Source organism: Penaeus japonicus, unplaced genomic scaffold (assembly GCF_977035675.1).
Source record: "Penaeus japonicus unplaced genomic scaffold, GWHDUDI00000001_assembly GWHDUDI00000032, whole genome shotgun sequence".
Lineage (NCBI taxonomy): Eukaryota > Metazoa > Arthropoda > Malacostraca > Decapoda > Penaeidae > Penaeus > Penaeus japonicus.
Window position 1 is genome coordinate 22,284,244 of NW_028234434.1, and position 15,000 is coordinate 22,299,243.

Sequence of the window (15,000 nt, forward strand, 5' to 3'; positions counted from 1 at the left end):
GGGAAATCGACCTTCCTGAAGCAGATGCGGATCATCCACGGCTACCGATTTGGACACGATGAGGTCGATGAATATAGAGAAACTATTTACAAAAATATTGTTATGGGCATGAAGGTAAGTCTTTGTGGTAGGGTCAGGATGTTAATTCTGTTATATGACTTATCTGTTGCTTTTATTAATTTTTTAATGATCATCTGAAGCCATTGACACTGAGGATATGCACTGTCTACTGTGGTTATGTTTGATTGATTGATTAATTTATTTACACATAGATGGTTCCACATGTGCTGAGTCAATGAGACCATTGGTAGGCCTACCTGACCCCATCTCTACCCATTTCCTTGATTCGTTTTTCTCTCTCATTCTATTATTATCACTACTAATATTATACCATTACTGCCAGTAACAAAGATATTGATAATAAAATTATAGACTTTCCCCAAAAGTCAAAGAATGAGATAAATAAAAGAGATCAGGTAGACTTAATAATTGACTCCTTGGCAACTAGGTGCAAGTGGAACCATCTGTGTGTAATAAATGAATAGCAGAATATGTATACGTGCTATCCCATTATCAAGCATTTAATCATTAATGTCATGATAAATTGTAAATGTAATTTGTCTGTTGAAATTGATAGACGTTTTATTTTGTTTCTCATAGTTTTCTTTCTATATCTATTAATCTTTCTTAATGTTAATGTTGTTAATTGTTATTTTCTCTATTACTTAAAATTTATTGTGACCAATTTGAATTTTGTTAACTTGTGTTTGATAAGATTTAATGTAATGCCATGTATATGTACTTTATCAGATTTGTCTGTCATGCACAATATATTATTTGGTGATAATTATCTTATTCACCAACTTGCAATATAATCGTAACCTTTTATTCATCTAGGTGTTGCTAGATGCAAGAGACAAGCTCAGAATACCCTGGGGAGATCCTTCACGAGAACCTTATGGGCAGCATGTTATGAAATTTATGGGGTCCATGTCCCTAGACAGACATGTATTTCTTGAATATGTGCCCAGTGTCAAGGAGCTGTGGAAGGACTCTGGTATTCGCCTGGCATACAGCAGACGAGCAGAGTTCCAATTGGTAAGCAGTTGTTTTGCCTTTTCTTGTATTGTAGGGAAATTTTATTTGTTGATGGATTTATGATTTATTTATTTTAGAAGAGCCACTTTTAGGATTCCATTAGGATGATTTTAACCATGCATTTTGAGCTTCTCATGCAGTCTGAGTACATAAATATTTTTTTTCTTTTGTTGTTAACCCGTTCACACCGTGAAAATAACAAGTGCGTGATGCTTTGTGCCAGGGTGTTTTCTCAGTGCGAGGGGCCGCGCTGATCCTCTGAGAGCGTTTTTCACCCACCCTATACTTATGGTTTTCATGAATGCGTCTACAATGTAAAGGCACGTAAAAATATTGCCAAGATCAGAGGAGTTATTTTTGTCGAAAAACATGTTACAGTAATGCCTTTTCAATTTTATTTTATTGAACTTTGCCCATATTCTTTACTTCTATATGAAAATACGAAAGGAAGCAGTCCCTTAGTGGGGCATCAAAAAATGTTTTATACTATTTTTTTTTTTTCTTTTTTTTTTACCAATGAAAAAAATATGGATAATACACATACATATGAGTATGTACATGTACCTCATGACGTGACATGACATGATGGCATGGGTAATCAACAAATTAGAAGTACTACTGCATTAGTAATTTTTACTTTTTTAATTTCTTGGCCAAACACATGATTTTACAATAGTTTTTCGACTCAGATCTTTTTATTCAACCGATCAGGAAGCAGAAATTACCATAATGTCATCAGTATCACGTAGTTTTCTGTAACGTCATTTTTTTAACATTATATCTCATTTTATGACGATCAAACACTCAAACTAAAGTAACAGAGTCTAAGAAATTATGTAAAATGATTATATTTGAGAACAATCTAGTGATCTATTGCTGACGTTTCAGCATGTCACATTGCCCCTCCCGGAACTCGGTGAGAAAATGCAGAACGTCTCAGGACGTCAACTGGGTGGGGGGATATTTTTTGACCTTGTGATAAGACGTTAACCGGCATGAATGGGTTAATATTATAGAAGTTGCATTTTTGTTGATTGCCATCATTTTAAGAAAATTATGTTTTGTTCATGGTGTTGTTGTAGGTCTTAAGTCAAAGGCAAGTAATTTAAAAGAATATATAGTATAGTGCAGTCAGCAAAAATATAATGATCCACAAAAGTTTTGACGATTCCTGTCTCTGGGGAAGACATCCTAGAATATAGTCATATGCTGCTTGGAAGTCCATGATAATTTTTTGTGAAATAGGACATGGAAATTTGATTGTAATTTCTGTAATTTACCATTCTTGATAGAGTAGCAGAGATTTTTATGATTGGGAGCCATGATGCAATGTATAGCAATGTTTTTCAATGGAAAAAAAAATTGAGCAATATGTTTCAACACCTATGAGAAGCCCAATACACATAATTGGATAATTTAGGACCTTGAGCATATATTTATATATATATGCAGAACATATCTTTACCACTGCTTAACCCATTCACGCCGGGGCCGTTCCGGCTGTGCACGGTCGCAATACCAGGATTCTCAAACGCATAAGCCTAACGCCTCGAGATTCTCAGACACACAAGCCACGAGCCTGGGCTGCCCGCTCGCTCAACCCGAGCACCGGGCTTGCCTTCATATCTCGTCCCGGGCGTCTGACACAAAAACCACAAAACGTGTCATCATGTCAACCGGCTCCAATGGGTTATATAGTGGTACAGTCATTTAATGACCTAGACCTCTGGATAGTTCTCATCTTATCCTTCTGAATGTCAAAATGTAGTAATTTCTTTTATCACTTCTAAGCCAAGAAGAGCAGTTATTCCCAAAGTTGTATAAGAAGAACTTCCATACTAATCATACACTTGGCAAGTAATGGTAGTGTTTTTGTGGTGCATTGGTCTGTATTGTTGCTGATACAGATACAGCAAGATAATTCATAATTTAGGGAATATATTTGAAATACAGTAAAAGATGACAAACAAGTTATTGATACTCTTTGTTTAGACAAAGAGCCCTAAGGTTACTATTCCCACAAGTGAAAATGAAGAGAAGGCTCCTAAGTTTCCATTTGTAAGACTATGCAAGGACAAACAATGCCAGTGGTTTATCATGTTTACATAGTAATTGGGTTTCTCCTTATTTTAAACTAAAAAACAAAAATCCAAGTGTCACTTTTTAACCCTCTCTGGACGGGTGGTACAGTACTGTACCGCTCATTCAAAAGCCCAGTGGCCGGGCGCCACAGTATTGTGCCAGCCATTTAATTGTTTTAGGCCTAAGCGTTCGAAGGCCCGGCATTGTGACATTCAAGGCTAGAATGCCCCGGTCGTGAGTGGGTTAAAAAATGAAACCCGTTTATAATTTTTGACTATTAAGAATTAGTGGTAGGTACTAATGGCACCCCGAAAAAAAATGTAGTTATTCCTTTAGTTATGTAGCTAAAGCATCATACCAAATGCTAGTTACTATCACTTTGCTTATATATTATATATAGAATCATATGTCATACCATAAGTTTAGAAAATGATGGAAAACACAACATCTTGAGATGCCTCTACCCAGGCCAAACATCTGAAGATGTGGCCTGTCTAGGAATGTTTAAAGACAGCAATGATATTATATTACTTAAAAGAGTTTATGATATAAGTAAGATATGTATGCACTAATATTTTACAATATCTCTTAATGTATTTGAACTTTTTTCCATACCATTACCAAAATAGAAAATGTTTTGTACCAGACACTAGAGAAAGACAAGCACTTATGTAAAGAGCCATGAAAGCATTCAAGGATGTGTTTACAGTGGGGCAAATACGGGAGAGTAGGCCAGAACTCTTAAGTATATTTGAAATGAGATACAATGATGATTTAGTTCTTTGGTTTATTTGTGTGCGTGTGTTTGTTTCTTTTTGTACAGATGAGTGAATTTTACATTTTAGTTATTAATTTAGGATGTATATTAATCTGAAACATTTGAGAATGTTTGTGGAAAAAATAATATATGTTTTATATATTTCAGACTGATAGTGTATCATACTTCTTTGAAAATTTAGAGAGAATAGGTGTTCTGGTAAGTAATTCATTATATTATTGATTATCCTGTATATTTTACATTTATTGACTGTAAATAAACTAATCCATATGACATATGATTCTTAAATGAAGGAAAGTAAGGGTAAATATTGTATTTTTCATCATTAATAATTGAAAGGCATTATGAAACTGTTTGACCATGTTCAGTAGAGGAAGCCAAGTCAATGCTGATGAACATGTTTACCTTTTCTGCAGGAATACATCCCCACAGAGAAGGACATCCTTCACTGCCGCAAGGCCACCAAAGCAATCACAGAGTTTACCATCCCTATTCAAAACGTACCATTTCTCTTTGTGGACGTGGGTGGGCAGCGCACACAAAGACAGAAGTGGTTCCAGTGTTTTGAGAGTGTTACCTCAATCATTTTCTTAGCATCATCCTCGGAGTTCGACCAAAGGTTGTTGGAAGACAGGTAAGCCAGAATTTATTTGGTGTAGTTACAGTTATTGTGGAAAAAACTGAATAAATGTTCATGTTGGATCCATTAGCTAAGTTAGTGATTGTTGAATATTGTGTAATTTTGAGAGAAATAATGAATTGATTGAGTTCTATATGTTATTTATATTTTAGTTTTCTGTTTCTAGTGTTTATTTTGCTGCAAATATTATGAAATACTTGGCAGAATTGCAATAGATTATATTGAAAAAAGAGTAAGAATTACTTTCTGAATGTCAGATATGTTATGTCAGTATGATGTAATGCAAATATTTACTTGATATGTATGAGGATTTTCTAGATTTTGAAGTTTGTGATTTTCATTTTAGGGGTTTGATGTAGTCAGCTTTGCCAATGGGTACATTTCAGTGTATGATTTATATAAGGTGTTTAGAAATTGGTATGAATATGAACAATTAATTCCATATTGCAAGATAGATTCAACATTTTTGGTTAAAATCTGCATGAGGATGCAGCATTTAAAACCAGATATATTTGGAGATCTGGAATAAGAAAGTAGAAAAAGAGTCATCTTTAATGCTATTGACATAACATTAATGCTAATCTACTGTATGCTCCTTTTTAAACAGGATCACAAATAGGTTAGAGGAGTCTCTCAACATCTTTGGAACAATAGTGAACAACCGAAGTTTTCGTGACGTCTCCATCATTCTCTTCCTAAACAAAACTGATCTCCTTATCCAGAAAGTCAGATCAAGACAAAGCAACATTTCCCATTATTTTACAGATTTTGTGGTAAGTACTTGTCGTATAACACTCACTGTCATTCTCTTTCTCTAAGCCACTGATGCTTGGAATATACAGTGTCTACTATGGTTTTCTTTTGTTATTATTAATTTAATTCTAAAACATATATGGCTCCACAAACATTTAGTTACCAAGGAGTCAATTATGGGCCTATCTGACCATCATAAACCATTCATGTGATATTCCTACATTTTGTGTGTCGGTAAAAAAATATTCTGTAGTTTTATGATAGAAGACATTGACTTTATTAATTTGTAGAAGAGGGATAGGAATTGAAAGGCTTACAATTCTTTTCTGTTTTGATGTTGATGTGTAGAATAGATTGTATCTATATAATTTTATAATGGACTGTCTCATTTTTCAGCCTCATTTTAAGAACCCATATTACAATATACTTCTCTTAAAAGTTCTGTACTTACCATGTTATTTCTAGTTATTATTTCTTGTTATTTTTCCAATATTTGTCAGAAATTTTCTTTTCTGTTTGCATCGTTTCAAAGACTGTCATAAAATGTTTGTTTGCAAAGTAATTATCTTGTATACTATGAGGTTATCACCACCATTATTTTTGTTTCAAACAATAAGATGAGCATTAAGAAACTTGAGTGAGAATTAGAATCTGTGAAATAATGCTTAGCAAGTAAATTGTTGTATTGTTAAAAAATGTAGGCTGCTTGAGCTCTCTTTGAATGCCAAATTATTCTTTAATTTTCAGGGCAATCCACATGATGAAAGAGATGTCCAGCAGTTTATCTTGCACAAGTTTGTAGAGCAGCGGCGAGCGGATAACAATCGACGGCCACTTTTTCACCATTTTACAACAGCTGTTGACACAGAAAACATAAAAGTTGTCTTTAATTCTGTGAAGGACACCATTCTCCAACGCAATTTGGAAACACTTATGCTCCAGTGAAAAGTAGGATGAGTTAGTTATAAGGCCACAGCTTAGCACAGTTCACAAAACAGACTACTTACTGTAAGCTCAAAATTATTATTTGAGTATTTAAGAATGGTTATGACCAAATCTCAGTTTTGTAAGAATTGATATAGTTGTAGCAGCAGATTCATTCAGACATTTATGGGTGCATGTTTCTGAAAATGAAAATTTAGGTCAGCTAAAGTGGCTGAACTCGAATGCAAAGCAGTAAAAAGTTCAGTTAAATGAGCTCTAGAGTCTTTACACTGTGACTAAATCTAAAGAGTACCTAATGTGATAGTAGAAGACCCTAACATTGACTTAGAAAATAAGGAAGGATCCCTTTTATACTGTACCATTGATGTCTTGTGGTTTAATTACCTTTCCCTTTCATTCATTCCTGTGTTTTTGTTTTTTCTTAGGAAGGTAGTGTCTGTAAGTACAATGCTCAAAGCTTAGATGAAAAGACCCTCTTTTCACACAAATAATGTCAGAAATATTTGTTTGTGGTTAACATGAGAGAAATGATGACAGAATCTGGGGATGCCAGCCATAGGGATATTGACATCATCCAGCTTTGTGGTTATCAGCCATGTTATTGAACTGAGGATGTAGGATTACTACTCCTTTGCTTGTGAGTCATTTATAATCATCCCAAAGCATGGTGGAAAGACATTGGTTAACCAAAACCCTGTTCTTGATAGTATGGCTATTAAGTTCCATGTAAAATATATCTTACTTTTCTCTGAAATAACTTTTCTGACAAGGAGTACATGATGAAGCACAAAAGATATGATAAGACTGTCCTTTTTTCCATAACCTTTAGCCTGTTTAAGAGATATTACACAATACTTGCATGCAGTATAACAAATTCATTCATTTATAACCCTTTGTTACGAGTTTGATTGATTAGATAAATCTAAACTAGTAATTGTAATACCAGACTTCATTTTTTTCTGTGCATGCTGAACAAAATTTGTATGTTTGTAAATATTGATAGATTTTAGTCTGTGTTATTTTTACCTTATGCAGAATTTCCTAATGATGTGTATCTGCATTTATGCCTTGTTTAGTCTACTGGCAGAACAATGTGTTACGAGTGTATATCAGCTATTCAGAATGGATCATTAACCCTTAGCTACTGCATTGCGTCATGGGACTGGTTTTGATTGTCTAAGACAAAAGCAGGAAGTCAGTCCTTTTAGTTTTAATGCTGTTTTTTTTTTTTTTTCTCGGCTAAATTGTTAGAATGTATAATTTTTTGTTATTGCTTTTCTGATTCAGACATGAAGCAGTTTTGTTAACCCCTAAAGGTTCTGCCATCTTATGATCTGATGCAGAAATTTACCAAACAATTACTTCAATCTATTGCATTTCAATATACATAACAAATGGATTCGACACATTCAGATCTACATGATGTTACTTGAAAATATTATGATAATATCCTGGCTGGCTTTCTGTTAAATATTGATACAGATTGTGCATGTCTTCCTTCACCTGGGCATGGCTAAATTTAGTATGTTCATCCTTAAGAGGTTAACAATATCAGGTTGGGTTACTCAGGGAGGGAGAGTGTACCTCGTGTGGTCACACATTTGATTGGTTAGATGACAATAATTTGCATCCCTTTAATATTCAACTGTGCTTGCTTATCTCTGCAAGTATTGGTAAGAAGGATGAGTATATTTCTGTATATTCCTGGTGTAAGTTCATAATTGAAAAAAAAAATGCATTTAAAGAGTTGAGGGGAAATTAGCAAATATAGCAGCTGCTTTTAAACAGCAAACAAAATTGAACAGGTGATGCATTTTACATTTAATTTTTATATCTGAAATATCACAAAACTATAATGATATTTATGTCCCTCTACATTAGGTATGTTGTGAGTCCTTACAGATAGTGTCTTCAAAATAAGCTTGTATAACAAGGTATGTTGTATTTAACAAATGCAGATCAGATGGTTAGATTCTCATTGTGTATCTCACTCTCCATTTGTGTCATACTTTCATAGTGTGAAGCAGTTTTCTTCTTCAACGAGGATTTGCACAATTGTCTTTGCATTTATATGTAGGGATCATGACTCTCTGCCCATTTGAAATATTGTTCCCACTGTTCTTACATGCCCATTCTGAATACCAAAAAAATGTGGCATACAATTAATTTCATGGATAAGGAAAGCCAAAATTAAATCTTCCCAACTTATGGAAAGATTTACCACCTTATCAGACCCACTCATCCATCTAATATGGATGAAGATGACTGTTGTCTGTATGAAAAGGGACAAAAGTACAGTTACTTTGCTTTTGCTTGTCTTTAGTTAGGCTTGTACTCAACCTTGCTCCAGATATTTTATATTATTTACCGTTGATACTATCTCATGTTTTTCTTCATAGGCCAGCTAATACATCTAGTCACATCATGTTAATGATGTAATATGTAGCAGCTCTTCATTCCTCATGCAAACACAGAATGTGGAAAAAATGGTTTGGCCTCATATTTCTACACATACAAAGATAGCCATGAAGTTATTATTTTTTCTTGATTATAAATGCATACAACAAATGTGAGAAATAAATTAATACTGCATTTTTCTTGTTTATGTGTAACTAATCAATTGTTGTCAGACGTAAATGTGATTGAGAATTAACTGGGATTATGTTTATTAATTTTGTAATTATATTGTTTGATCATTTAAGTATATCAGTATGCAACATTACCAATAGTAACTAGGTGCTTCCATGCTTAAGTGAATTTCTTCCATTGGTTACATGTATCCAAGATTTGTCAATCTGCCATTAGTACAATTTCATACCTGAACCGAGAACCAATGACATTTGCAATAAGACTGCATTTCTGTATATATTCCATTACTTTATACAAAATTAGACTGCATGCAAGATGAGTATAGCTTGAAAATATATAATACTTATTATGAGATGGATGAAAGCAAGTTGCACAGAGGTAAAGCATTGTGGAAGTTTTACACTTTGATGATATTCCATTTTTTTCCTGTCAAGCAGTTGATTTCAAGCAATAATACTTTGAAGAGTTTCAAATAGAAGGACAGTGTATATGTTTTAAGCAAGAATAAAGCCGAAAATCATATAATGAAGGGAGAACATATGTATGATATATAATGAGGGAAGAATAAATGAGTAATTGTTGTATTGCAAAAGCTAAGGAATCTATTACTTGTGTATTGTGTAATTCTGGATTGGATTATTTAGAACTTGCTGATAAATAACCTTTAATAAATTGCTCAAGGCTATGATCACCATTTGTTTGGATAAATAACTGGCATGTAGCATTAAATTGCAAAACAAATTCAGACTAAACTAGATACATATTTCATGAGTTCAAATCATGCCTGATGTCTAAATCTGTTAAGAATTCAAATACTAATCAATGTCGGCTTTTACAAATATTTTTACTCTCTGTGTCAAGAATTTAAATCATGCCATTGTTTGGCAGATACATTTCATACAAGTAATGTAAGAAAGATTTACATTTATCTTTGGTCTCATTCATAATAATTGTCTGCTAGATATCAAGACATTTAATTTATCAATATATACTTTGTATTTACAGTAACTTCCATGAATATAATGCATGCAACTGAACACATGGTTGAGTGCATGTGTTTGTATGTGTATATATGTGTGTGGGGATGTTCATGCTCCTGTGTCTGTGTCTGTGTTATGAGCATGCATGTTTAATTATTTTTCTTTTGTTATACACACCAAATGTTTTGAAGATTTTTCTTAAACGTGAGCTATTATAGTATAACAGATAGTGATTTCTAGTTACAGTCACAGTTCAGGTGAATTATATTAAAAGCAAGACCAGACAGAAAGTATACAGGAGAATGAATCAGAAAAATAATATGAAAAACAGTCATTATATATTTTTTTTCTATTTACTCTTAATGTATGGAGTGCATGGTTACCTTTTTTTTTTATCCCATCAAGTGGTGTACAGTAAATCTCTCCTACTTCTTTTTAGATAAGCTCCAAGACAAACATTCAGGGTACCATCTGATTAAAAAAAGAACTTAGCACAGCCAAAGCTATACCTTGTACTCCATAGTTTAATTGAATATCATGTATATCGTTAAAACTTACTGAAAATCATTCAAAGAAAATTGCTTCACAGTTGGACTTTTTAGACAATATTATTAATTCTTAAATGTAATCCATTATATTTACAGATAATTGTGAGTAAATAGTTTGAAATGCAAATTGGATTAAATTCATTGTCAGGAGAGGGAACAAAAGATATTGGTCATTGTGTATCTGCACAAAATTGGATTTTGCTCATTATAATGCATATTTGCTTATATATCACATTATTTTCTCTCTGGATGTAATGCTCAAATACTGTTAAGAGGATAACTTATTTAGATTATCCATTTTTCAAAAACCTGCATAGATTGTAAAATTTTAATGAAGCTGTAAAGCATATTGTGTATTTAGCATTGTATATTGTTTTCCCTTTGTGTTGTATATATTGACAGGCAGAACTGCCACCATGATGGGTCACGAGTGATCATACATTTTTTTTTTCTTTTCTTTTTTTTTTCCTTTTCAGTTTGAATTTTGGGCAGTGATAAGTTTTTATTGTTTTTTGTAATGTTGTTTGTTGTTTGTTCAATTTTTTATTGCTTAGTTTTCAGATGTTATCATTTAATGATAACACTGATACCTTTGTAGATGTTTCATTGTGGATCAGATATCTTTATGTTTTAAGGTTGAAGAAGACTTGATTTGTTTATAACTTACTGAGGGTTGAAAAAGTGTTGGTTTTTCATACACAATTCAGGTACTCTAAAATCAGCATCATTACTGTATATATATATGAATTTATAACTGAAGCCACAGTTTGGAAATCATTAACCTGTTATCACTGGGTGATGTGATATCATGTCATGTGGTGGCAGTACTTGCTACTGGGGATGTGATATTGCATGACGTTTTTTTTGTATGGCTGGCACACTGGGTGATCGTGTATGCAGAGGGTAGCTGTGGCCAGAGCGGGCGAATAGCCTGAGGTATTAGGCCTGTGCGCTTGAAATACCCCCGGCATTTAGACTGGGTGGAGCTAAAACCGCCCTGTGTTGTGACATTGGCCGTCCCTGTTTAGAAGGAGCAAGCTATAAGCTGGTAGTCTATTATACTTCATTTATAGTTTTAATTGTATCATTTAGACTTATCTATTATGCATGTGGAGATGCACGTTTATAAAAGGGAGTGTAAGATTATAAGCATGTGTGTATTATACTCTTGCTTTGTCAGGGAAGCTCATTACCATTTTCTGGTGTTCATTGGTCAAATGTTACAAGGAAGCAGACAAATACTTTTTCCTCAGAATTATTTAGTAGTTTTTTATTTTGATTGCAGTGATATTGCTTTATAAAAATGCTCCTTTTTAAACTAGAAGAAATAATAAGGCATGAATGAAGTTAGGTCAAGATTATTACCGTAAATAATTGCAGTTTTAAAGGATTCTTTGTTTTTCTTTACAGGAGTGTAAATTTTATTTGTGTCCACATAGGTATCTATCCTCCTCAGCAATTCCTTTTCTTAACGAGAGACTTGTTGCCCTCTGTCATATCTTAAAGTATCATTGCCCTTTTATGATATGTGTTTCCAGTCCAATCTGATTATGCTCACACAGACAAAGTAACTTCTAAACTGCTGTACTCCTCTTCATCAGCTGAGCACCAAGCTGCTGTATGCCACTTGAGGGCACTGTTTTTAAATGATGCTCAGTAATGTCATACTTGATTTAGAACCCTGTGTTTCCTAATGTCATTAACAGTGCTTGTCACAAGTATTTGGCATCATCATTTGTAGTAAATCAGTCTGTCTCTTTCTGTGATTATGAAAGGACAGACTGTTTTTCCCCGCAGTGTAACAGGCTTTCTGCAGTTTATGGGTTAAACATGCATCCTCATTTTGATATGCGTTATGGCACTGTTCTTTCCTTACCACTGCACTAAGTATTTGTAGGTCTGTAAAAGACAAGGACAGTAGTTTGCTATAGTAAGTGATATGAAATGAATATGTGCAAGTGACTTTATTGCTACATATTGAATAAATGTAATCTCAGTAAAGAAAATTTTATTGTTGAAAATGATGGATCATATAAACAAATTTTAACTGATATAAATGTACAGTAACCAGATATTTTATACATCAAGTAACTTTTTAGATTTTGATTTGTGATTTTTGATGGTAACCTCATGAGTGTAATCCTGCATGGTGTAGAAATCAGCATTCTCAAAGAAAATGGTAGTTATTTGCCAAGAGGTATGCTTGACTAATATTCTTTATGTGGGTGTAACTGCAATAGTTGTAGCAATTTTTTATGTCTTATGAATCCATGCAGATTCCTGCTTGAAGTTGTTTATGTTGATTTGTCAGAGTGTATTTACTTTTCCTTTTTTTCGTTTCTTTTTTATTATCATTATTTTTTTTTCTCCCATGTTTCATGTAAATAGATTTTTACCTGCTGCTATATGGTTAATCATCATGTACAATTTGTATAGCTGTGAGATTTCTCCCCCCCCCCTCTGGACCCTTGGTTCTGTGCATGTACTTGTCATTCCAAGGTAGCTATAATTATTTTCAGCAAATATTGTTATTGTACAATTCTGTGGACACCCTGTATAGTTGAACCAGTTGTAATATGACATGATTATGTAATGAACACTACATGTCCAGTGAATAGGCAGAGTGAAGTGACAATATACATATTTGATTATCAGATGAGTACATATGAAACTTCAATCTTTTTATATTAAAAAAAAGAAGAATATGTGACTCCCTGCAAGAAATCTCATTATGTTTAGGATATTGACTGTTTCATTGCCTGAGGTACCAAGTTCTTGATGTTCCATGTTCACACAAACAAATTCACTTCAATAAGGTACACATATAGTGAATATCATGCAGACCCTGTTATTAGTGTGTATTGTACGTGTATTTTTGTTAAAAGGGGAAGATCCTGTAATTTATAAACTCATTCCATATAGATACATTTTTCTGATAATTTTATTTATTTAGTATTCTATTTGTTTTATACAGTTGCATCCATAGTACAGATATAACATGTTAAGACTGATATTTCACATGAAATACTTTATAGGTTTTATCTGTTTATTGGGAGGGGTATAATGAAAAGCTGTGTTGTCCTCTGACCCAGTGCTCTAATTATTATATTGATGACCCTCTTCTGTTTTTTATTACTCTCATATTCTGTTCAATAATAAAAGTTAAAGGTGAAATGGCCACAATGCAAAATAGAGAATTATGTTAATGACATTCCTTTGACCTTGAAAATTTATATTGTGAGCTATAGATATTTTACATTCCAGTTTTAAGTATAAGGTGTGATATTTCCTTTGTTATTTTCCCTCCTGACATAAGGGTAGATTTGGATCTGATAATTTTCCTTTATTTCTAGAGTTCCTATGAATTTGTATCTCATTATGTCAATGTTTTTTTTATGACTATTAGCTATGCTTGTTAATTATATTTTCTTTGTAGTAGCTGGAGTATAAGATAGTTAGAAATCTTTTGTGTAAATCAGCATGCTTGATTCACATGTCCAGACTTTCATTAAGCCGTTTTCACTGCCCAAAAAACTACTTGTGTTCAAAATGATGTGTCGACAAATTTTTGATTGTGAAACGTAGCAGCTCAACAGTCTAGTAATGCTAAAGACTAGTAATAGTAATACTTTTGACTAAGACTAGCATATGGGCAAGTAATGCAGATGAATAGATTTGTTTAATTTGTATCACAGTATCATGCTTTTGGGTGTTCCATTTCTGCTGGAATTTCAGTGCATTAATGATGTCAGGCAAAAAACAAAAAATAGTCATAGCAAGATCCCTAAAATCATGTCATATCTAGGATATTCTCATGATGCTGAAACATGCTCATTAGTTGACAGTATGCTATGCAGGTGAAAGAAGTTTGTTACTAATCTTAGTAATAAAGGCAGTTATTTTATAGATGGGAACATCAAAATTGTGAGTTGTGAAAAAGACGGAACATTGAGGACTAAAAGACAATTATCTTTTTTTGTTTGTTAAAAAAGTTTAAAAAGCCACACATTTTTTTTTTAATGATTCATTTTTTTGTTATTTAGATATGTGTTCTACTTAAATTCAACAAATACTAAGGTACCAAGCTTTGCAAATTTTCCAAGAATTTGGTACCATGCTTGAAAAATGTATTTGTAAAATCTATACTTTATTTACTATGTAGGGAGAAGGGTTATATTTTTAATGGTATGTACATAAAGTGACTGTAAGGTCTCAGGTGTTATTTGTACATATTGTAAAAAAGAAATTATTATGAGAGTGAAGTCTAGAATATAATATAGAAATTGTGATGTTTCAAGTCTTTTCAAGCAGTGGATGTTATGTAATATTCATATTAAGAACTGTCATCAAGAACAGGACAATATTAAAGGTGTATCCAGTGACACATCAGGTTATCACAAGGAATGTTGTAGTTTGTTACTGAAAATACATTGGCATTTCACAAATATGTTTCAAAATTCTGTTGTAGGACATACTAGTTGTAATGCATTAGAAGTCTGAAAACATGATTGAATTTTATGCTGTTTGATGGCAGGTAAGATGTGTGTCTAGTAGATACAAGCTCAGAGGATTTCTGGATAAGTAAAA

The 15,000-nt window shown here is 33.1% G+C and overlaps 1 protein-coding gene across 2 annotated transcripts in view; it reads left to right on the top strand.

Annotated features, from left to right (window-relative positions):
* Positions 1-15,000, top strand: part of cta (Guanine nucleotide-binding protein subunit alpha cta) — a 29,516-nt gene that overhangs the window by 14,087 nt on the left and 429 nt on the right. For both annotated transcript variants that reach the window (XM_043002180.2, XM_043002173.2), the window contains exons 3-8: positions 1-114; positions 898-1,098; positions 4,106-4,156; positions 4,375-4,592; positions 5,206-5,371; positions 6,099-15,000. The exon at positions 1-114 is cut by the window's left edge and continues 33 nt beyond it; the exon at positions 6,099-15,000 is cut by the window's right edge and continues 429 nt beyond it. In XM_043002180.2, coding sequence (XP_042858114.1) covers positions 1-114; positions 898-1,098; positions 4,106-4,156; positions 4,375-4,592; positions 5,206-5,371; positions 6,099-6,296 — 948 coding nt within the window. In that variant the 3' untranslated portion in view covers positions 6,297-15,000. The remainder of the gene's footprint in view (positions 115-897; positions 1,099-4,105; positions 4,157-4,374; positions 4,593-5,205; positions 5,372-6,098) is intronic.